The sequence below is a fragment of the Miniopterus natalensis genome, chromosome 1 (genome assembly GCF_054644295.1).
Source record: "Miniopterus natalensis isolate mMinNat1 chromosome 1, mMinNat1.hap1, whole genome shotgun sequence".
In the NCBI taxonomy this organism is placed as follows: Eukaryota; Metazoa; Chordata; class Mammalia; order Chiroptera; family Miniopteridae; genus Miniopterus; species Miniopterus natalensis.
The window spans coordinates 39,280,958-39,305,427 of NC_142081.1; the positions used below are offsets into that span (position 1 = coordinate 39,280,958).

Consider the following 24,470-nt stretch of genomic DNA (forward strand, 5'->3'; position numbering starts at 1 on the left):
CCTATTTTCAATCTTCAAACCAGTCAAACTGCATCAATTTAAACATACTGGACTTTTCAAAGGAGGTATTAGATTTCTGAAGGTTGCCTTACATAAAAGAGGAATATCGGTTTTCAGGCTCCCAATTATATATTCCCAACACTATGAGACACGGGTCTAGTTAATATCACTGAAGGACAAGACTATTGTGTATCCACTTGGATTAACTTACCAAGTTTCTAATGCCTCAGTCATTAACTCATACAAGTTGCAAACATCATGAAATCCCATATCATCAATACCCATTTGTGCAAGTGGTTAGAGTATTAGTCACTATGGTTAGAGGCTCTGGGCTTGCACAGGTCTTTGGAGAGCTCAGGTCAGCATGTTTTGTCTCACTTTAAAACCTGCAGTTATGTGTCGTGAAAGAAACAGGCCATCCTTAGGATACTGGGAGGAGAGATGGAGTGGTGGTAGTCCTTTTATTTTCTGCTAACTTCAGATGCCAGAATTACGGACCAAGTCCCTCAGGCAAAAAATGGATGGATATTACTCCCTCAAGAAGGTTAATACCACTTTTTGAATCCCAGGGAGGTACTATTAGGCAACCCCTTTCATGCCCCCACACCCCACCCTTACAGAGCACCTGCTATAGTCACAGCCCAGCGGTTTCTCAGTTAACCAGCCCTCAGTTAACCTGGCCAGGAATGAGTGATTCTGTATGAATTCATTTTTTAAGATAACAGTGGTTTAGAGCTTTACCACTTATATATATATTTAATTTATATATATTTAACTAATATATACAAGACTTAATCTTCTATATATATAAATTTTTCTAAAAGGACTCAAGCTCCTCCCTGCTAACTTAAAGAGAATATGACAAACAGAATTTAATTCTTTCTTAAAGATATGGAGTCATTCTGACAGACAGCGTAACTGCACTGCGTTGCAATGTACCTATGCCCTTGGGGCATGTCTGCAATGCTTTCTATGTTGTCTTCTTTTATAGCTCTTAAAATAATCTCTCCCTTTGATGCCAAAATGTTCAGCTGTCACTTTTTGCTGCTATCAAGGTCAATTAGAATATAGTAGAAAGAGCCCTACTGCCACCCAGTTTCCTCATCTGTAAAACAGAGTGTGTAGGAAAGCAACATGACATGAGGAAAACTTGGGGAAACATCTTGTAAACCATAAAGGCTAAGACTAGGCTTCTGAATTTCAATAAAGGATCATATACATCACTAAGTACCTCCTCGTCATAGTCCACTACATTTTGGATTTGTTTTTCCAAGGTCTTGAAAAAACAAGCAGTAAGTTCTTACAATTACACATAAATTTCACTTAACGAGTATTTATGACTACTGTAAATGTGCAGCACTAGGAAGATAGAAATGAAAAGCTCAGGAACTTAGTCTAGTTGATAAACTTCTTATAACTGGTCTGAAACAGGGAGTAACATAGTTTTCAATGAGACACTTGGTGCTCTCCTATGAACAGAGTGCTAATCACCTCTTCCCATGAAGTGCGTGTGCCCCATCTCAATGAGGGTCTGACTGTCCAAGCCGTGTGCTTCATCTCTGACCCCACCTCCCCTTCATTCACTTCTCACCAAATCCAGTTTATTCTATCTCTTAAATACCTTTCAAACACACTAAAGCTGTCCTAATTAAAACTCTCATAATTTCTGATCAGAACTATAGCTTCCTAACTGTCCCTCCCAATAATCCATTTTCCACAACCTTGTCTGAGTGATTTTTCTAAAACATGAATCTGGTTCTGTTGAGCCTCTGCTTAAAACTTTCAGTCCCCCTTTCCACCACTCCCACCAGAAATGCCTCCAGGCACAGTGTGTAAAGATCTTATGAAATGTGGGCCTTGCCTCATCTCTTAATACTTTGCCAAGCATTGCAGCCATAGTCAATTCCTGCAGGGGCTTCAAGTATCTCTGAGGCTAACTCCTGCTGGCCCTTCGGGCTCCCCTTCCCCTTCTCCCTTTCTCTGGTACAGTATTATCTCCTCCATTATCAGCTCTTTTCTCTGTGTTTCCTCGAGCACCTTGTCCATAATTTTATTATAGAATTTATATAGCTGCAAACATAATTAAATAACGTATCAGAAATACCCATTTATGTGAGTGGGTAAAACGATAGTCACCATGCTCCTCTGAGATCTCAGGCCATCAAGTCTCATACCACTTACACTACCTGCAGTTTAAAGCGATGTTATGTATGACTGTTTCCTGGTCTGCCTCCCTGACTAGAGCAGAAACTCTTTCGTAGTAGCAACTGCAACTTCATCATTCCCTAGCTCTGGGATTAATACAGGTTGATTTTTTTGGCCAATAATCAATGGTTTTCAAAATATAATCTATGGAATTCTAAGGGCTTTTATGTGGGTGCCAGGGGTGGGGTGCAGATAGGGTGGATATCTAAGTCTCCTACCCTCTGATCAAACTAGCACGAAAGGCTTCAAAGCCCCCTAAAATATATTAAAAACTTTTGTATGTTAAAGGACACCATCAAAAAAGTGAATAGGAAAATCCATAAAATGAGAGAAAAAAATTTAGTATAGTCCTGGCTATATAAAGAACTCTTACAACTCAGTAATAAAAAGACAAATAACCCAATTTAAAGATGGACAGTGGATCTGAATAGATATATCTCCAAGAAGATATTCAAAATGGCCAACAAGAACACAAAAATATGCTCAACATCATTAATCATAAGGGAAATGTAAATTAAAACAATAATGAGAGACTATGTCACATCTATTAGGATGACTATAATCAAATAAGCAGAAAATAACAAGTGTTGACAAGAATGTGGAGAAATTGCTGGTGGGAACTTAATGTGGTATAGTTGTTGTGAAATACAGTTTGGGAGTTTATCAGGGTTAAATATAAAATTTTCATATGACCTAGCAATTTCACTCCTAGGTACATAGCCAAGAGAATTGAAAATACATGTTCATACAAAAACTTGTACACAAATGTTCATGGCAGTATTATCCATAATAGCCAAACAGTGGAAACAGCCCAAATGTTCAATGACTGATGAACAGATAAACAAAATGTGATATATCCATACAATGGAATATTATTCAGCCATAAATAGAAATGGGATACTCATAAATGCTATAACATGAACATATCTTGAAAATATTACGTTAAATTAATGGAATCATACAAAACAAGCTAGATAATGTATGGCCCAATTTATGTGAAATGCCCACAATAAGGAAATCCTTAGAAACAAAAAATAGATTAGTTAGTGGTTGTCAGGAATTAGAGAGGAGAGAGGAATGACTGACGCTTAACAGGTACTGGGCTTCTTTTTGGAGTGATGGAAATGTTCTGGGACTGGGCTGTATACTTCAAAGGAGTGAGTTTCATGTTATGTGAATTATATTTCGATAAAATAATTTCAAAGGAAAATAACCAGAAATGAGTTTCTCTATGATGGCCTCTGTACTTAGCTGCTGTATTACAGGACAGAGGTCCTTTTCAGCTGGATAGATGGGCCTCAGTAGAAGAAAAGACAAACTTAGACCACATTCCATTTTGTGTAGGACTAGCCCTGTTAGAAAAATCCCTATTTTTATTACTTCAAAGAACATTTCCTAAGATCCTGTTTGGGCCATGTGTTACCAGGTGCTGGGATAAATCTCTGTGCTGGATGACTTCAGGAAATAAATTTGATTCAGTATGATTAAAAACTATAATAAAGCTTTACAAACAATGCTATGGTGAATTCTGCCTAGCACTGGGCAGGAATGTGGTAGGATGGAAGAGGTGGGAAGGTAACAAAGAGCTTCAAAGAGGAGATGCCACTTGGGCTGGGCCTTAAAGGATGCTCGGCCACACAAAGTGGAAAAGGTCATTCCAAGCAAAGGGAGGAGCACAACTATAGGTGTGAAAGTGGGGCAGCTTTGAAGAATGACGACTGACCCCAAGTGAGGCGGAAAAGAACATGGGTGATTCTCAAATGCCGTGCTAAAAAGTTTAGATATTACCCTATATGCAGGGGGATCCCTGGAAGGCTTAATAGGCTGAGATCTGTATGTTTTAAAAGATAATTCTGTGGAGGCTGGGACTGTAAGAGAAACAAGGCAGAGAGAGAAAAGCTTAGGAGCTTTTTAATAATGTGGTCACAATGCAGCTTCTTCTCCCCCTTGTCCCTGTCCCACTCAGTTTCCTCACCCCTTCATGCGTCACCTGCGTCTAGAGCAGAGACGCCAGCTGCCTCTTGGTTGCCTGGCATACGTGGAAGCGTCTGTGTGATTACGCTCCACCCTCTTCACTGAGCTGCCCAGTGGGGGCTGGCATCAACTGCTCCCAGCACAGGACACGTTTGCTGGCATTCTAGAACATGTCGGAGGAGCCATGTCTCAGTGAAGAGCCCATGTGGGGCCTCTTGGGAGTTCAGGTGGGGTGGAGGATTGTCCCTACGCATAATGACTCTTTTTAGTACTACTGTAACGATGTACGTATGCCAGCCAGGCAGATAAGTAAATAGTGATGGCTCTTTTATATCTTCATTAAGTTTTATGATTAAATAGAGTCATAAGAGCTCACAGAGGCAGACTTTTATAAATGGAATTTTGTAATGATGGGCTATTAAATATATTTTTGGCCAAGAGAGTCTGTTTGCACCTTGAACAAACCCACTTTACTCCTCGTTACTGAGGACCCAAGGCCAACACCCCCCCACCTTCCTCCTCTTCCTGCCCATCACTCAGGGGGCCACTTCCTTTCCATCATCCTCCCCACACCCCTACTGTGGCACTCCCGACAATCCCCTCCCCCAGCTACCGGCCTTCAGGGAAAGCCAGCGTCTCTCCTGCCTCTCCCACGGGGGCGCAAAGGTCTTCTTCTTAGAACTATGTTTGCCGGGCTCTACCTGCCCACGGCCTGGAACCTGGCCTGGAACCCTGGCATGGTTACAGGATCCACTATCTCTTTATCTATTGGGATGATCATGGGATTTTTGTCTTTTATTCTATTGATATGATGTATGAATTCTCAAATATTAGATCAACCTAGCATTTGTGGGATAAATTCCACTTGGTTATAATGTAACATTCTTATAAGTACTGCTGGATTTGGTTTTGCTAGCATTTTCCTGAGGATTTTTGCATTTATATATTGATAAGGGTAATTAGTCGGTAGTTTTATTTTCTTTTGAAGTCTCTGTCTTGCTTTGGTATAGGGTAATACAGTCCTCATAGAAGAAGTTAGAAAGTGTTTCCTCCTATTTTTTGGAAATGTTTGAGAAGTACTGATGTTAAATTTTCTTTAAAATTTGGTAGAATTCACCTGTGAAGCCATACGGTCCTGAGCTTTCCTTTGTGGGAAGTTTAAAAAAAATTATTGTTATAAGTCTACTCAGACTTCATATTTCTTCTTGTGTCAGTATTGGTGGTTCATGGTTTTCTAGGAGTTTACCCATTTCATTTAGGCCGTCTATTTTGGCATACAACTGTTCATAGATGGTAGTAAGGTGCCTACTTTCATTCCTGATTTTAGCCATTTAAGTCCTCTCTCTTTTGTTAATTTTGTTGACTTATTTTCAAAGAACCAACTTTTGGTTTTATTTTCTCTGTTGTTTTTCTGTTCTCTATTTCATTTATTTTCACTCTAATTTTATTATTTCCTTCCTTCTGCTTGCTTTGAATATAGTTTATTCTTTTTCTAGTTTAAAGTAGAGGTTAGGTTGTTGATTTGACATATTTCTTTTTTAATTTATAAGAATTTACAGCTAAAAATTTCCCTCTGAGCCCTGTTTTTGCTGCATCCCATAAGTTTTGGTATACTGTGCTTTCATTTTTGTTCATCTCAGAGTACTTTCTAATTTCCCTTATGATTTTGTCTTTGTTAAATTTGTTTTATGGCAGCATATTGTCTCCACATATCTGTGAATTTCTCTAATTTCCTTCTATTATTGATTACTTCTGTTTTCTACCACCTGGACCCCTTGGCTCCTTGGCCAGTTGTCCTTTCAGTTTCCATACTCTGTATATGCCACTGATCTCTATGAAAGCCCTGCTCTGTGTTCATCTTCCTTAGAGTAGGAAGAGTTAAACTTTCCATCAGACCCACCCAGATGTTCTACACAGAGGGCTGGCTATACATGCCATGCCCAAGACTAAACCTACCTACTTTCTGTCCTCATCAGGGAAGAACAATCAGTATAACTTCAAATTATTCAGCTAGCATCTTAAACAATCAAGTCCATTATTTGTCTATACACTGGCCCAATGGTAGGCCACTGCTGACCACTAAACATTAGTGCTTCTATTTCAGAACCATTTCCGTATTTTACAAATCTTGTAGTTAGCTCTTAGTAGAAAATCAACACTTTCATGTAAAAGATACTTCTGATTGGGTATAAAACATGACTTACATGAATTCACTTTTTACTAGCAAAATGAATAAACAGAAGTATAAATCAGGGATTTGCTAACTGTCCTGCTAAGCACCTACAGATGTTAGACTGAAATTTATTTTTAGCTGTTATATACCTGAAACATATATATACTCAAAGTAATAACCTATTTTTCTGGTTGTCATATTTTAGACCATCTGAACATTCTGCCAACACATCTAAGAACTCAAAAGTGATTCACGAGAAAGTTTCCAGACCTTCTGACATTTACTTCCTTTCTTGACCTAGCAAACTTCTACTCATCCTAGCTTAAATGTCACCTCTCCTGAGGGGCATCTCCTAATGCACCCCCAGAACAAACCCTCCTGTCTCGGAGTTGTATAGTATGCACCCTACAATAAAATAGTTATTCACTTCTGTGTCCATATCTTTTCCAAGGCTATGGATCATTTGGGGGCAGGTCAAGGGGGATGTCCTCACTTCAGTCATTGCAACTCCCAGCACCTCAATCCACTGATGGCCCCCACTAGCTGGCTCCAGCCAGTCTGGCATTTGGTAACTCAGATATCACGGCTGTATTTTTACCTGTCACACCACCAGTGTGGCCAGCCCTTGGCTGATAGTCAAACTGGGAGCCCAAACATTGGGGAGAGTGTTTGATAGCTACACAGCCTCCTGAGTACCAACACATATTGGCCCAGGATGTGGGACTGTACTTCTGCCTTCCTACGCTGACTCACAGACCCAGTTTGCAGTTGGCCTAGGTACCTTGCCTAGAAGTCCAGTTCTCTCTAGGCTTGGAGGCTATTCTGACCATGGTCTAGACGTTCAACTTGGGCTAATATACAGTGGGTGCTTTTAATAAGTATCTGCTGAATGAACGAACGTAAGCCCATACATTTTACTTCATTAAAGAGGGGTCGGAGTACTGTCTCTCTTTTCAGATGAGTGTGTTTGATCTTACACATACTACTTAGGTATCTGATTTCATTTGTCACTTTTAGTTTTGCTAGGGTCACTACCAGGAGTGCAAAGACTGAAGACAGATGGTTAGATTGCTGTGGCAGCAGGTAGTCACTGACAAGAATGGGGAGTGACCATAGAAAACGGGTAATCACAAGAGAGAACAGAGGAAAAACACCAAGCAGAGCAGCATAACCATGTAGGACCATTTAGCCTGGGAGCAAATGGCTCTATACACCTCAAGAGGCCTAATCCCATCACTGAGTGTCAAGGCCAAACACAAAGGCAAAATGGTTGGTAAAGTCAATAAAAGAACAAGGCAAGCACCATACAATTCTATAGCTCTGGAGGGCACTGATACATCCAAGTACCATGCTCAATGACCTGAGTCATCAAGGAAAGGTTAAATGATATTTAGTACACTCTGTCAACAGGCTGCCAAGAGCAAATACATTTTAGAAACATTTCTTTCTAAAAATGCAAATTTTCTCATTGATGTTAGAGCTTCCAGTAGTAAATTGCAGTTATCGAGACAATTAGGGCCACCTTATTATCCAAAGAAATCAGATGGCTAAAGCATCACGGCACACATACACACATCACTTACAACAGACCAGGTACTCAGGGGCTTAGAGATGGCCTGATTAAAACCTGAGGGTTTTAAAGTAAGTTCTTTTAAGAGAAGCAACTCTAAGTCATCAGATGGTATCTTTAAGACATCACTCATATTCTGAGTTAGCTAGCTCCAAGCCAGATTAAACTCCACCCAACAAAATGAAACTGGATTGCCCAGATTTCTAATTGGAGCTTGATTCTCCGGTTACCTTGGCTACCCTTCTAGTTCCTATTCTGTGGTCCAAGATTCATGTTCATGATTCTTACTCCTCCATTTAACTACTGGTGTCATCTCTTTGGACACCTGGTGTCTGACTCTGGCTTTGTCCCACGATGCCACCTCCTGACTCCCAGACTGGCTCTGACATTCACTTCTGTTGACTCCAGGGCTGGCTCCTGCCCACTTGGTCTTGTTTTACTACTTCTTTATGCTTTGCCAGGCTATGCCAGGAGGTCAAGCTGCATCCACATAATGAAGTATGTTACACTGGGCTTTGCTTGGCTATTTCGTATATGACTCCAAATACACTGATCTTGTTTGAATTAGGCTCCCTTAAAGGTGGAACTTTTTGATCTGACTTTTCTCTAACATAAATAGTATGCACTACCATTGAATATCCTTTTCACAATGGAATATATCTCATGCCCAAGGAGTAAAATGGCTCAAATCCTGGCTGGTTATATTAACTCAGGAATAAAAGCCCTAAAAGTCAGATGCAAATGAAGATAGTTAATTGCCATTTAAGATCTAAAAGGGCAGTCTTAGTCCTAAAAAGCCATTACAAAAGAGGTTCTCACATTTTTTAAAAAAAAATATCTTTATTGATTTCAGAGAGAGGAAAGGAAGGGGAGAGAGAGAGATAGAAACATCAATAATGAGAGAGTCATTGATTGGCTGCCTAGACTGCAACCCGGGCATGTGCCCTGACCAGGAATCAAACCCGGATCTCCTGGATCCTAGGTCGATGCTCAACTGCTGAGTCACACCTGGCTGGGCGGTTCTCACACTTTAATGTGCAAAGAGTTACTTAGGAAGCTAGTAAAGATGTAGAATCCTGGGCTCCATCTCTAAAATGTCTAATTCAGTGATCTGGGTGCAGGAATCTGCATTTTTAACAAGAGCCTGAGGTGTACCTAATGCAGTTAGCCCTTGGACTACCGTTTAATAAACACTGAATCACAGCAATGAGAAATCTGAAAACATGGTACAAGCACAGTAATTAAAGGACCCCACCAATTCTCTCTCTCATAGAAGCTATGATGCACCTTGCCTAAAGGTCATCTGGCCAATTCTTTCCTAACACTTATTACTAAACATCAGCTCAGTGCCAAGACCAACTTATGTTTGTTCTGGTGGAGACAATGTAAAATTTCCAAGTTTCCATAGAGAAGATATTTTAATATGTTTTTAGAGCAAGTGGGAATAGGTGTCTAACTTATATTTTTATACAGGAGGAAATAAACACATACGATTTAAGTTACATGCACTTGTGCTTCCTCACAGAGACCTTCCCTCCTTAGACAGAACACCTGCCTATGATAGTTTCAAGAGTCTCAGGATTTTGCCCAAATTGAAAAAGTAAAATATTTTAAATTTAGTATCAATCACTACTACTTTAAATAAGGAATGAAAATATCCATTTGATCCAGAAAACCTTCCAATTAGCCCTCCAGCAACACATACATAATTGGTGAGGAGCATCTGTACCTGACCGGTCTGATGCCAGGAGCCTGGCGGAACAAGAACAGTGGAACCCAGGAAGAGTGGCCGGCTGTGCATTTGACTGGACAGGCCAGGTTTCCCTGGGCACATCCCCAAAGAGTCCTGGAGGGGAACCTCAGGAAAATCATTTGGGAGGATTCCGATGGGGATATCTTTTGGAATATGCTTTTGGAATCTAAGATGACATAAGATACTGATGAGCTATTAGATCTAGGAGGCCTGTTTGATATTTGAGATAATGGGGGCTCCATTTGTTTCAGGACGATGCCTTCATTTTTGCACCAACATGGTTTATGGCTTGCAGGGGATATATGGACCGACTGATGCAACCATTAAGGATGTTAGAGCCTCATTCTTACTGTTATTGGGATATGTGCACGCGTTTGTTTTTTTCCTAGGAGGATCTTTATTTTTTCTCCCAAATCTCATAACTGGTTATGCAGATGTTTAATTGAGAGGAATAATTATGAATTACGACTTGTTTTTTTTTTTCCTTTCAAACTTTCCTATCCGACTCATTTATCGCCTTCACTACAAGTGCTTTAAATATTGTAAAATTAAAGTTAAAAAAATAAACATTGCGAGTAGGTAAGCCCAAGTCTAGAAAAACTCAGTTTAAAAAAAATATTAATGTTTCTTAATTGAGAGCCTGTGTACTGCAAGACCACTAATTGACAGAAAAAAAGGAATTTAAGGTCAGAATAAAAAGTAGACAAAGTTGACTGAGAAAGAAATATAGGCAGATTAAGTCCATGGAGGCAAAGGGACAGTGGAACTCCATGGCTAAGGATGGCCAGAGGCAGGATGACTTAAAATGTGAGAATACTGGTTAAAGGCACAAGAAGTTAGGACTGTATTCTGAGGAAAATGCCTAATTAGGAAATTAAAGCAGAATTGTTGACCTAGAGCTTCTAAACACTTTCTATCACTCTGGTGTGCTTTGGGTAAATAAAGCAAGGAAGACAAATTTCATCCGGCTTCTGTTTGCTGTTCAACTCTGACCCTTGCCTACTGAATGACTTCAAATATCTGTTACGGACAAAAATGATACCACTTTAATTTCCGGCTCCATCCCCATCTGGCCAGGGAGAGGGTAAATTAATATGATCATGTTGTGTCTTTAGGGCTCCTGATACCCCCGAGGATGAGCCTGTGGGACAGTCTGTTTTGGCAGCAATTCTCAGCCAGACTCAGAAGAGCAGGATTCAGGACAAGGCCAGTTCACGTAACACAGCTCAGAGCCATACAACACAACTTGCTCTGAGGATGTTGGGCATTGTGCTTCATTAGGAAACAAAATATAAGCTTTCCACACCATTAGGAATGACTTTAGGAGTGAAAGCACATAAGACGATGCCTCACCTCATCAACAATGCACTGCAGAAGCTGGAGAGGCTGCAATGGGGAAGAAGAGAGGAAAAAGTATTAGCCTCTATGCAATATCTTTACAGTGGAGTGGAAAGAAAAAATCATTAATGCAATAAAATATAGCAAGATTAATCAACAACAGCAAACTCTTATAAAAACATTGATGCTCAGGATGTTCTATTATTTTCTAATGGTACCTAATCTAATACAGGCAGTTAAAGGTTTGCATTTTCTTCAAAATGCAATTTGCTAAGTTTAAAACAAGGCATTCAAGCATGCAAAGAGAGCAGCCATCAGGAAAAAGAAAAGTGAATTTTTTTCTGAACTCATAAAGCTTACCATTAAAGATCCCTGGTTTTTCTGAATCTGAAAAAAGGCAATATGTAATTAGCATGTCATAATCAAAATGACTCACTTGGACACATTATGATCACTGAGAGAAAATTATTGCATTGCTGGTGGCAATTTGTGGGCATGTGTTAACACAATTTACATAATGAAAATACACAAATGTTAATAGCTCGCTTCTCATTTATAGGCGAAAGTCAGCAGAATGTTAATTTCACACAACACTTTTTAGTACCCTCCAGGTTGTATTAGAATAGGGAGGAAAACCATAATCCATTTCAAAAGGCTGTTTACGATTCAGATATAAATAATGTTTTATATTGCTAGATTGTGAACACTGGGCTTAATGTTGCAATCATTGCTAATGTTATGAAGCTCACTCTTTTTAAATTAAAAACCGATTTATTTAAAATTGAAATTAAATCATAGTCAGAAATTAGAATTTTGGATTCCTGCCAGTGTTTGCTCACAATCCCCTATTTTGTGAAGAAAACTTTAATTATATGGTTGAAGTATTTGTCTCTAACTCAGGAGTGGGATGAAGACTCCACCTTTTCCAAAGTTCCTTCAGCCTGTTTCTAGGGCAGCAATGCTCTCTGGGAAAATCAAATCCATGCAAGTTTTATACTGTTTTTCAGGGGATAAAGGAGAGTGAAGTAAGAAATGCCTGGTCCCAATCAACATTCTAAAGGCAAGCTGCTCACACATCTAACACTGATAACCATCTCTCTTAGAAAGTTACTAAAATATGACACCAGATAAATAAAACATCCACTGTAATTAAAGTATTAAAACCTTCAATGCCCCCCCTGATGCCTGCCATTATTATAAACTCAATGAAAATGGAGTCCCAGGTACTAAATTTCCTAAGAAGGAAAATTTCAGAAATGAAATACAACTGATGGGTCAGTTGGTTGCTGGCATAACTGAGATGCAACCAGTTGGTAAAATATAGGAAAACCAGTAATAGGCCCCCATATGTTTTTTTTAAATCCTCACCTGAGGATACGTTTATTGATTTTAGAGAGAGAAAGGGAGGGAAGGAGAGAGGAAGAGAAAGAGAAACATTGATTGGTTGCCTCTCGTACTTGACAGAACCTGAGGCCTAGGTATGTGCCCTGACCAGAAATTGAACCTGAGACCATTCAGTGTATGGGACAATGCTCCAACCATCTGAGCCACAGAGGCCAGGCCCCCCGCTTTATGTTTTCAATGGTGCTTTTAAAAGTTCTTTCACATACACATTCTCATTTGATCTGCACAGCCACCCTGAGGTTGGCAGGGACGATCAATCATCTCTGTTCTATGATGGGAAAACTGGGCCTCCCAAAAGACGGGGCTGTCGGAACAGACTATGGTTGTGCCGGGTCTTCTCCAATGTCCTCTCCAGCATCTGCATTATATCTGTCTACAGTCACAGTACTGCTGAAAAACAATTAAATTTGCATATATACTGGGCATGGTAAAGTTGATAAATTATCGATTTTGGCCTGTGGGTTCTTTTCAACTAGACTGTAAGCTTCTCAAGGGCAGAAGCTGTGTGCTTTCACTTCTTTTGCATCTATATGGCTGATCAGCAGACCCTTCCACCTAGTGCTTGAGTGTGTTAAAGAGTGCTTTTCCGTGTATTATCTCAACTGAATATGGGGCCCACCATCACTACTCTTGGCTCCTTATCACTCCCTCCCTCTGACTTCCAGGAACCTCTGCCCCAGGCTAACTGGCTTTTAGTCTACTTAAAAAAAATTAAAACTTTTTTTTCAATTACAGTTGACAGTCAATATTATATTAGTTGCAGGTGTAGTCTTAGTCTGCTTAATCTTGTCTTAGTTACCGCTCCTTGATCCTCTAGTCAATGAGAACTTCTGGATATGGCTCTGGAGGTAAAGATTTGTATTAAAAAGCAAGACAGAGCTGTTAACTACCACCCTGGAGTGGTTAAGGGTTTTAGTAACAAAGCACACCACCTTTAAAAAATACTGAAAAGCCCTGGTAACTGTGCTTTTATATATTTTTAAATGCACGTGGATACACCACCCTGCCCCCATTCTTGGCAAGATATATCTACTTCAACGGGAGAGTTACTTGTAACAAACAAAGAATTAGAAATCCATTTTGACCTCAAAGAGAATGTTTTTCACAAATTTCCAACAGTCATGGGAATTACAACATTCTCTGAGGAAAACATGTGGGAAACATTCTGAGTGAGATGTTTCGAATGAATCAGGAACGGCTCGTGAGACACTGTTCCCAGTAATGTGAGTGGTAGCAACCAAATGAGTCGAAGGGAAGACATTTCCTTATGAACTGAGATCTTGGAGAAGGTCTCTTCCACCTAGCCTTATTTTGTGGGTTTAATGCATGCTTCAAGACAACTTAAAACTGTACTATTTTAATGCTGGCTCTTTACTACAAGAAAGGGAGAAACAGAAACATCAAAGTCCCTTTTTATAACTATACTGTTTTGCCCAGATTTTTAAAGCGGGATGTTGTTACCAGGTTTTATTACATGGTTTTGATAGTAACATATTATATGAAGTCATCTTCATAAATTTTGTATTAAGGTAGCAGTGCTAGTACCTGAAATTGATTCCAAATGCTTAAGATACTCAATTACTTTTTAACACTGTTACACAATGTGGTGACTTATATCTTCTATTTCACAAGAATTTGATGATGCAACATCATTGTAATTGATTCATTTTCTCAATTAAATAAAGCTACTGTGCTTTTCTTTATATGAATGCCACATAGACCACAGAGTTAGATATATTATCTCCTTTCTCTGTCTCAGATATATTGCCTTAAAGGCTATCTTCTGTTCCTCTGTTAATTCCACTAGAAAATTTAATGCCACAGTCATATTTTTCAAATTCTGATCTGCCATGTACTCGATTGTATTTATATTAGGCATATTTTTCACTGCTAAACTCTTTGTTGTTTACCTTTTTCAAGATCACATTACAGTTCAGGCGCAGCAACCATAAAACAGATCCAAACAGTCAACTTCCAGTCACTGCCTCTGCTTTTGCACACAGTTCATGAGAAAGTGAAGCCCCCGGTTTAACAGCACATTAAAAGTGGTGCTAAGGGTACTCAGTATAAAACGTTAGTTTTGTGAACGTCTCTCTTTATTCGGGGTCTGCCTTCCAAATATTTAGCTATGAGAGCAGAGCTCAGAGGATCACAATAATATTGTAGGGCTGATGTACTGCCGGCACCTCACAACATATGAAATGCTGTTTATAACTAACTTGTCCAAGTCCACATTCTTGCTTGTACACTTTGTTTGTGTTTTCTATTTCTAACTAGTACTTTGGGACAATGAACAGAACAGTAATTGCTAATCATACCTTTTCCTAATCAATCTTTAGAACTAGTAGCATTTTGATACACTAATTAGATGAACCCCTTCCCTCTTCCAGGAACAGCTTTTTTCTTTTGCCAGCCCTTAGATCCAAGATTTTAAGCTACACTAATAAGGGTTAGTTATGTCTTATTCTGATGTAAGACAGATCCTATGGGTTTAAACATGGAAGAATGACTTCATAACAGTTAGGCAATGTATCAGTTAGGTATTAGGATGTTACTGCAGTAACATTTACCATATATTTCCTTGCAAGGACCATATAGTTGGCAATTAGAAAACATGACTTAAGAGTTTGGAAAAAATGAGCCTGGAAAGGAAATTGCCAGTGCAAAAGTTCGCTTGTGGGGCTTTGACTCGGGCTTAAAAGCATCATTGGAGGTCTCACATTATGCTTCTGTATCTGTAGAGGTACTTTTTACAGACAGCGGTAAAACTGATGTAGCTACCAGCCCTTTTACAATATATTCAGACGCACAATCAGAAAACTAAAGTGAATCCACCTATGTAACTCAGAGAAGACACCAGCTATAGCTTTCATTTTCTCTTTTACTCTCTGAAATTATGGCTTGCCCTGCAAGCTTTTGTCTGAGAGATTTATGTGTGACCTAGGTCAGATTTTCCAATATCAGCTGACAAATTTTCTCTTTACATATTTACTGCTTTTCAAGCTTGTGTTATTTTTCTCTTATATAGAAAAAAAATGTATAAAATTAAATCATATGTTTGGAATTTTTAAAGAATGTCATTTTTATTTGTTATACTGACACCACATTCTAGATTTCAGTGCTGAACTCTTCTTTACTCTTTTTCTAACTTCAAATTTAAAGAACTGTAGCTATTTTGCAAAGACTCTCCTTTCAAATCAGATGCATTAAGCTAAATATAAAAAGATTAAAGTAAACTGAGATTTCCATATTCTAAGTGAGAAGAATGACCTAAAGAAGGTTTGAAATGGAAGGGACCTCAGCGATAATCTAGTTCAACCTACTCATTTTGCTGTTAGGGAAACTGAGGCTCAGGGGGGAGCAGTACCCAGGGTCGCAGGTAGAACCTGGCCTGAAACTGACTGCTGACTCAAGGCTGCCCAGTGTGGGTAAAATGCATAAACTTTGGAGTAGGAAAGATCCCTGGAATTCCAGTCAGGTCCCTGTGGCCTTAGAAGCTCCCTTCCCTCACGGGGCTCAGGGCTCTTGTCTACAAAGTAAAGGGATGAACTGGAGGAGCCCCAAGATGCCTCAAAGGCAGGGCTTCCCATTCAGGTGCTATGGTGTTTTTCAGACTTGAGGAAAAATTGGTGCCGGCATTCAACGTCATTTTATCTGGCACTGTGCTGGGAGCTAAAACTTAGGAATGCAACACTTCCAATCCATTATAACTTGCAAAAAAAAAAAAGTGCCCAAATCTCATAAAGCGTTCAAAAAGAAGGGAAAAAAAATCCTTTCTACAAGACTACAAGCTGAATACATATTGCTCTGTACCACTAATTTACAGAGTTCCTAAAAAAAGGACTGTTCTGAAAAAAAGGAATAGAACTAAATTTACTGATTAACTACAAATGAGAATTTTGGCAAACAAACATTTTTAGATACTGATTCTAAGACAAAATAAGTGAATACTAGATATTATTTCTAAGAATAGAAAATGAACAAATGTAATTCACTGGTGCCATCCTACCTTCCTGGTTCAACCTCGTACATTGTTCACGTTCTTATCACATCTGTGAGACTACTGCATATTTTGTATAGTACAAAACAAAAAACTAAGCCATAAGACTTATTAAACAAATAAAAAGACTTACAATAAAAATAAGTCATAAGAGGATTTAGTAGCAAGCTACTCAATAGGGTGTAAGAAAGTCACTATGATTCCCACATTCTAAGATCCACTCTGGCACCTTTTCTCCCCCCACACCTCAAACTCCAAATGGGGCGCTGCATTCAGGAGGGGCCAGTTTTGAAAAGCTAAAATGAGATAGCCCTGAACTTAGCACACAGCTGGATGGGAGAGAAGGGCTCTAAGAAGCCTAGAGGAGGGCACCACTCAGATGGGACCATAAATTAGATCACTTGACTCTCGCGGCTTCCCGAGCACCAAGGACAATGCATTTTCACACAAACAGCGGCGGGAGTACCACGGTCCAGGGCAGTTGATTCATTTGCCGGGCCTGCGAGTCAGGGAGCAGGAAGGAAAGGGCCGACGGCCTGTCTACCCTCCTTTCACCCCTTGTGTATTTAAAATTATGTCAGTTTTAATAGCTCATGTCCTATTCTGCACAGGTATACAGAAGCCATAGTAAACCATCCTCTGGGCAAATGTAAGTTTTAATATTTTGAGCCTAAATTTTGTGAGAAAAGCAGGAGCTTAGAACCACCATTCACAATGATCAACGCAAATTACAAAATTAACCTTTTCCCTAATGGTACAAGGTCTGGCCAAAGAATCCATTAAGCACTTTTCTTTAGAAGATTTTAGACATTTGCCTTATTAAACTTTTTTCTTGGTTCTGAAAATGGGTGGTCTTATTTCAGGATCTAGTGGATCAGTTGTGTCTGTGTGAAGGTGAGAGTGGGGAGGTGCTGTTCCTTCTGAGAAAGGCTCATTGACCGTTCCAATCTTCATGGTCAAATACATCTGCTACAAGTATTTTTTTTTTTTCTTAATGCATCAAACTAGATTTTTCTGGAGTTATTTAGTTTGCATCCCTATTAGCTTAAATCCTCCACAGGCCATAGGATCCAGGACGATGTTAGAGATCACGTACTCCAATTCCTTGCCCCATAAATTCGCTTTGTAATCTTCCTGACAGACAGGCATCCTGCCTTTGGCTAGAAGACATCCAGTGGTGGAATTCCAATGATTCTCTCCTGGGTAACTTAAATAGTTAGGAAGTTCCTTCTTATTTGAAGTCCAAATATGTCTTCCTATGTGCCCATGGTCAGGAGCTGTAGTGATTAAGCCTAACGACAGCTCTTCGCGTATCTGAAGACAGTTGTCATGCCTCTACAATGTCTTCTTTCTTGAATGAACATCCCATTTTCTTCCTACCATCATTTGCTATGTCTGACTGCCCTCTCTCTTCCCCACTTTCTATTAGCAATGGCACGAACATTCCCCCGCCCCCAAGCAGCCTCAATGTGCTTCATGGGAAGATGACTTCACCCCCAGCTTTTGTGGGGAGGTATGTGGTTCAGGCTTAGCTGTCAGCATCATCAAAACCCCCTGGGTGCAGGGAGTGAAATGGGTCCAATCACACTGAAGCCTAGGGCCTCTGGTTGTGTGTGGGGAAGAAACACGCCCTTCCCTACTGAACTGGGAGGCAGGTTGCCCCGGAATCCCAACCGCCATGCTTGGAGTGAAGGTAAAAGCCTTCTAAGAATAGAGCTAAAAGGGACTTGTTGGATCAAGTTCTACCTAAAGCCAGCAATACCTGGCTTTTGAATCATGCAACTCAATACATTCCCATTGCGGTTGAGGTAACTCTTGGGTTGGGTTTCCTGCTGCCTGAACCAGCTGCTTGGAGGGGCGCAGGCATGAGTCCATGTTCCCCGCCACTCGGTCACTTATCTCTGCATGTGTTGCCATAAAGTATGACATCCCCGCCGGAACACACCTTGGATTGATGGGACTAGACCACCTTGTTCTCGACGCTGTACACTATTTAGTAGAAAGCTATGGAATCTACAAGTGCATTCACATTTTTGAGAGAAACAGAAAAGTACATAAATCTTGGACTGAAAAAAATTACCTTCCTTGTACTCTTTTTTTCTTATGTGTTTCATGCTGAAAGAGTATTTGAGAGTCAAAATGAGTCAATGATTAAACCAATTATACTAAGAAGTCCGGTGACTTTCTACCTGTTGCTTCTCCCCTGCAACAGGCAGGACTGCCTCAGCCTTTCACTTGCTTGGCTGAGGAGAGGACTGGCCAACACTGAAGCGGAATCATGCCCCCTGCCCGGCTCCCCAGCCCTGCCCAATTCTCGAAGCCCTTCTTCCTTCCACCTGATGCCCGGGCTTCTGCCTGAATGTGCCAAGGCGATGGGGAGCGTAAGTCTTCTGACTGTCCATTCTACCTCTTGTGCAGTCTGCCCTCCTGACAGTATAAGCCCATGTCTTCTCTCATCTGAGAGCCCTCAAGTTTCTGAAGGCACCTATCACGTCTCCTTGGAAGCTCTCATCCTTTAGGTATTAATGCTGGCAGGTCGTGTGGGCGTGTGAACAGGGAGGAAAAGAAAGGGGACAGCATTGTTAATTTGAAGTCCAAAACGTACATTGATTCTTAGTTTCTCCTGATTCTAAAATATGCTCTGCCGACATGGAAAAAGTGAAGTTAGACTAAATCATTACTTTGTTTATCAAGTACTCTATGCCAGGCACTGTACTAGACTCTAAGCACCTAGAAGATGGATAAGAGCCCAACCGGGCATGGCTCAGCGGTTCATCATCGACCTAGGATCCAGGAGATTGAGGTTCGATTCCCCATCAGGGCACATGCAGGGTTGTGGGGGGGGGGGGCATGCAGGAGGCAACCGATCAATGACTCTCATCATTGATGTTTCTATCTCTCTCTCTCCCTCTCCCCTCCTCTCTCTGAAATCAATAAAGATATATTAAAAAAAAAGAAGATAGACAAGATACAATTGCTGGACCAAATACATAAAGTCCCTGAAACTTAGTGGCAGAACTAAGACATAAGCACAGGGCTTGCACTCTCTTCTAAATGCCACTCAGTATTTGGATAAAATACAATTTGCTGGTTTCAGGGCACTGCAGATTTCTAAGATAGCTTCTCACAACAGGTGATGTTTCTGGGCATTTTTTTTTTTAAACCATAGTATGTTTGACAATATTGTTTGGCCTGCTGAGATTTTGAGATAAGCTGCAATTGTAGCCAATGCATGGTTCATATGGGATTCGGAAGGAAAGAATATAGTCACACATAACAATGTTAATTAACATGTGTCTTACTGGCTTGACTGTAAATGAAATTCAAAATAGATTTAGAGAAAAGAAGTCACGGATCTAGAATAGACTGAATAAAGGTTGACTTCTGTTTCAGAGTTTTAGTTTGTTCCTCTCATGTTTCGATATAGGCAAAATCAGGTTTCAGTGAACTCCAAGAGAGTACTGGGGGATGGTGATGAGAAAGACTGCTGAAGGCATGGAAGAGGGGAGGAAACTGCTCGTACAAGATATGAAAGGAGAAGCATCTAGTCCAGCACTTTTCAGACTCCATTTACCAAATAACTCTTAGTTCCTACAAGATATTACTTAGATACATTTTCAAATTTAACAGATAAAGGCAGAGCTGCCCTTGTGTCTGTCTGTGCATGTGTGTGGGTGTGCGTTAGGGAGTGGATTCCCACCTCCTCTGTGTCCTGTCTTCTCATCATTTGGCAGGTCACTGACCTAGGGCACCTCCCTCAATTTCCAGATGAGGAAACTGAGATGTGAAAGGAAATAAAGTCAAACAGCTAACAAGAAAAACCAGAACTAGAGCTCGAGTTAGCTGTATGTGTGTTTGCGTGGAAACTATATACTGACAATAATTAATCTGTGACTTGTTGGGTGTGTCACCTGCTGCCTCTTGGTCCCCTCTGTGTTGAGTCATTAAGTGTTTCAGGCTGTACTGGGGTACCAAGGAGGCATAGGCCGTCCAAAGAACAGGGGCTGAACTGAGGCCTTTGGCAGGAACTTTCTTTTGTTTTACTGTATTTTACCGAACTAGAACTAGGACTGCAGTCAAGGTCTCCTCATGCCCAGAGTGATGCTCTCTGCAACCTGTTTCTGAACAGAAAACAAGACAAGCTTTATTCCCCCCGCCCCTCCCTTGGTCTTTCTTTTCTCCTCTGAGCTCCCTTCCCGACGAGACCATTTTATTCCTCAGCTTTTCTTTCCTTCTCTTGATGGCAGTCAACATCTATAGACCTTGACAGTGTATACACCATGAGAGGCCACACTTGGTTCTAACCGGATGCCTCAGTTTTCCACAATTCCTTGGAAATGACACCTTGGCCCTGTGCATAAAGAGACAACTGCCTCTTTTCCTAGCTCCTTGTGGTCCCTGGAACACTCTTTCCACCTGGTGTGTCCTGGGCAATCTCCAGCCCTAAATCGAATCAGCTCTTTGCTCCTTTTAGGCAACTCATTGATTTTTCAATGAACTTAGCTTGTCTGTTTTATTGGCACTAAAGAGGGTTGGGTTCTTAGCATCATTAACATTTTAGTTGAGGAAGAATTCCCAAAACCCCCAGGCATTAATCCAGAACTGTTAAACATCTAAAAAGTAATCTGTGCTCAAACAAAGCTTGGCCAGGTCTGCCCCCTTTTTAACTTGGATGCCAATGAGCTCAGAGCCCCAAATCTACCCAAGTTTTCTATACTGAATGGTGATAAGTAAAGCACTGGAGTACAATAAAAGTTGATGTCTTTGTCTGTTGCTGCTGCTGCTACCCGCAGTTGAGGACCACTTTCTCCCCAGGGATCCATATCCATCAGCAATTACCTGGCAGGCATGGAGCATCCTGGGATAGTAATTTACATCTCTGCAGACACACCAGTTGGAGGCAGTACTTGAGTAGATGGGTATATAAAACAAGGATGGCCATTTGGGCTCAAAGTTTCTGGGTGCCTTCTCTCACTTTCTCCCTGCACCATCCCTCTGGAGTGGGAGGACAGTCTGACCCTGGGCTGAAGACCCGGTAATCATGAGAAACTTAATGGCTGTGGGCCTCCATTTCCTCCTCTACAAAATAAAGGGGTCGGACTAGATCACTGTAAGAACCCTTCACATCCTAAAATACTATGATTCCATGAAGTAGCAGATAAAACCAACAGCAGAAGGAAGGAAGGCCTCCCAGACCACAGGGCCTAAGAGAAAGAGAAGATGACAGTCACCACCTGAAAGCCAACCTGGGCACCAGGGCATCACTTCAAACTTTAATTCTATTTCTGGGCTAAACTGATTATTTAAAAATTATAAAGAATCGTGGTTCCCAGTTACTGAACTAAAAATGACTGGGTTCTGTATATAATTCTATATGCTATGATTGTGAATGATAAATTATAACTCAAAAGAGAAAGGCTGTAAAGGAAGGCTCTTATGGGATCAGAAAAGTAATTCATTTTAGTCCTACCTGGTGTGAGACATGGTCATATATTTTCAGTTACATAGGTAAATCCCTAAAGTATTTTCTGGAAATATAAATAATACTAGTATTACCTTGCTCTTGTTTACCACTCTGCTCTTATATTTTTCAAAGTGCTCTCTTAGGCATTAGCTTATTTGATCATGACGATTCTGCCCCTTCACCACCCCAGCAGTGTAGAATATGTGCTATAACATGCCAAGTCGAATTCATAGAGGGTGGCAGGGAACCCCTGAGAGGAATGTGCCAACTGACCTTAGGGGCAGAGATCTTAAAATGCAATGATTTCCAACCTCAGACTGGTTCCCAGCCATCTCAAAGGGACTCATGAAAATTTCAAACCCAATTTCATTATCTGGTCTCTGTTACACTTGTCAGCTCCATCCTGAGACACCACCCCTCTCCTCTACTGTCCTCCTTCCCACCCCCCCCAGCGCCCCTTCCCTCCCAGTGTTGCTATAAAAGTTACCTAGGGAAATTCCTAGACTGTTAGGGAAATGAAGGGGATGATAGTAGCAGTACCCCACTGAGTTGAAGTACTAGAAGGACACCAAATCCAACATGCTGCTTTAGACCGTTGTCTTCTACCAGATGATCCTCCTTTTGATTAAAATGCGTGGAAAGTGCCTTCCCAACCTTCTAGCCTCAGTGCCTCAGCTCAAACATCACCCAGTCTGGTTTCCTGAAGTAAGCTGACCTCTTCCTCTTGAGGCCAGAGCATACCACCTCTTGTAGGGTTCCTTTTACATCAACTGTCATTTGTCTGTTTTCCTGCTCCCCCATTGGATTAGACTCTTTGAGAGTGGGGACCACCACTGTTTCATTTCTGTACGCCCAGTGTGTAGCACAGTGTCAGGCACAGAGGAGATGCTCAATGACAAATATATGTTGAATTAGGTTGAGATGTATGTCATACAAAAGTTCAGAAGGTGCTATAAAATCAAACCATGGAGTTATTGCTTTAAAAAAAAAAAAAAGACAGGAATCACTAACTTAGCTGGCTAATATAGCTCAATTGGAGTATTAACAAGTAATTTATTTTTCATGGAAATTTTCACATTTCTAAGCTACCCATACTTGGGGGATTTCTCTCTATTTTAAAGATATATTAGGAACCTGCCTCCTGTATTTGGCATAGGCTAAGCAAATAAAATTATGAGACCTCTTCATAAATATGAGTCAGACACTGGGAGAATCTGGCGTGGCAATTAAAAGATTCCTGGGAAGAGGCAAGTGTGTATAAGTAACCATCTTCATATCACTTAAATTTCACCTTGCATATTATGAAACATAAACTCTGACTTTATGGCTTAAAATATCAGTATGTTTTAAGTGTTTATATCCTAAATAGTGAGGACAAAAATAAACAATGAACTAAAACATGTAGGCTAGGAATCCACTTAGAACAAAAATTGCCTGCATATCACTCTTTTGGACTCAAGTAAAGACAAATATGTGAAGTTTGGGGTATTACCCACTGCTGTTTTTTTCTTTGATTAGAGACCCCATGCACAAAAGTGGATACTTAGGATTTGCTAAAATCCTTGATTTCCTGAACTCAAAAAGTTCATGCAACAAAGAACATATTCCAAACACCTCTTTTCAAAGGAGGCAAACTTTTTAGGTATTATTTTGTAATTCTAGGCCAGTCTAGGTATGACCAGTACATTAAAAGATAAGTAAGACAGTGATATAAAACAATGTTAGTGACTATAAAACAATGTTAAATTATCAAAATTAGGATTAGTAACAATATAGTCAAAGGCTTTTAAAACATGAGTAAAATTCAGTGTAAAAATTTTAGTATTTTAAAGAACTTAGCTTTTGTAAAGTGTTTAATATTTTAAAATAGTTTTCAGAACATATGCTTTCTGCTCTATTATGAGATAAAGATACTCTACCCAGAGCACAATTTATTACTACAAAATAAATGAATGCTTAAAAGACAGTCTGTCAATTGAAAAAAACAACCACCACCACATTAAAATAGCAGGTTTCCAAGCCAAGTTAAACAAAATATTTTCTCTTTGACAAGCTGCTTACATTTAAATGAAAACAGGGCAAATCTCGTCAATAATATGGATTGTATATAATAAAAAGGACCTTAGATCATGTTAATACAAGGATCAGAAGGCAGTAACTTCAATTAAAACCACCCAATTATTTAGCAAACTTTCAGATACAGCAAATAAATTAATGTGTTTTAAATGAAAGTGCTCAGATAAGTAGCTTGTTGACCTATGAGTAAGTCTCACTAGCAGAAATCACAGCCAAGCAAGAATCTGCTGAAGCAAGGCACAGGCCCCAGATCGAACAAATGGTGTTAGTAATCAAAAAGCATTTGCAATACATACTTCCTTGGTCAATAGCAGGGGGTTCTGAACAAATACCACCGATAGCTTCCCTCACATTTTGACATATAGCATATAAGGGGTGAACACATTTCTCTTACTCATGAACAACGGGGGTATTTTGCTTTTAACAACAGGATATTTTCATTTTTGAACTATCTTGTGAAAAAGGCCAGTCGTTATATTATTAAGAATGCACGCCTTTCACTTAAAATCCTCT

At 40.1% G+C, this 24,470-nt stretch overlaps 1 protein-coding gene across 2 annotated transcripts in view; it reads right to left on the reverse strand.

The window, feature by feature from the left end:
• Positions 1 to 24,470, reverse strand: part of MAP2K5 (mitogen-activated protein kinase kinase 5) — a 239,645-nt gene that overhangs the window by 47,373 nt on the left and 167,802 nt on the right. For both annotated transcript variants that reach the window (XM_016198069.2, XM_016198068.2), the window contains 2 exons: positions 11,374 to 11,400; positions 11,029 to 11,061 (listed from right to left, as the gene is read on the reverse strand). In XM_016198069.2, coding sequence (XP_016053555.1) covers positions 11,029 to 11,061; positions 11,374 to 11,400 — 60 coding nt within the window. The remainder of the gene's footprint in view (positions 1 to 11,028; positions 11,062 to 11,373; positions 11,401 to 24,470) is intronic.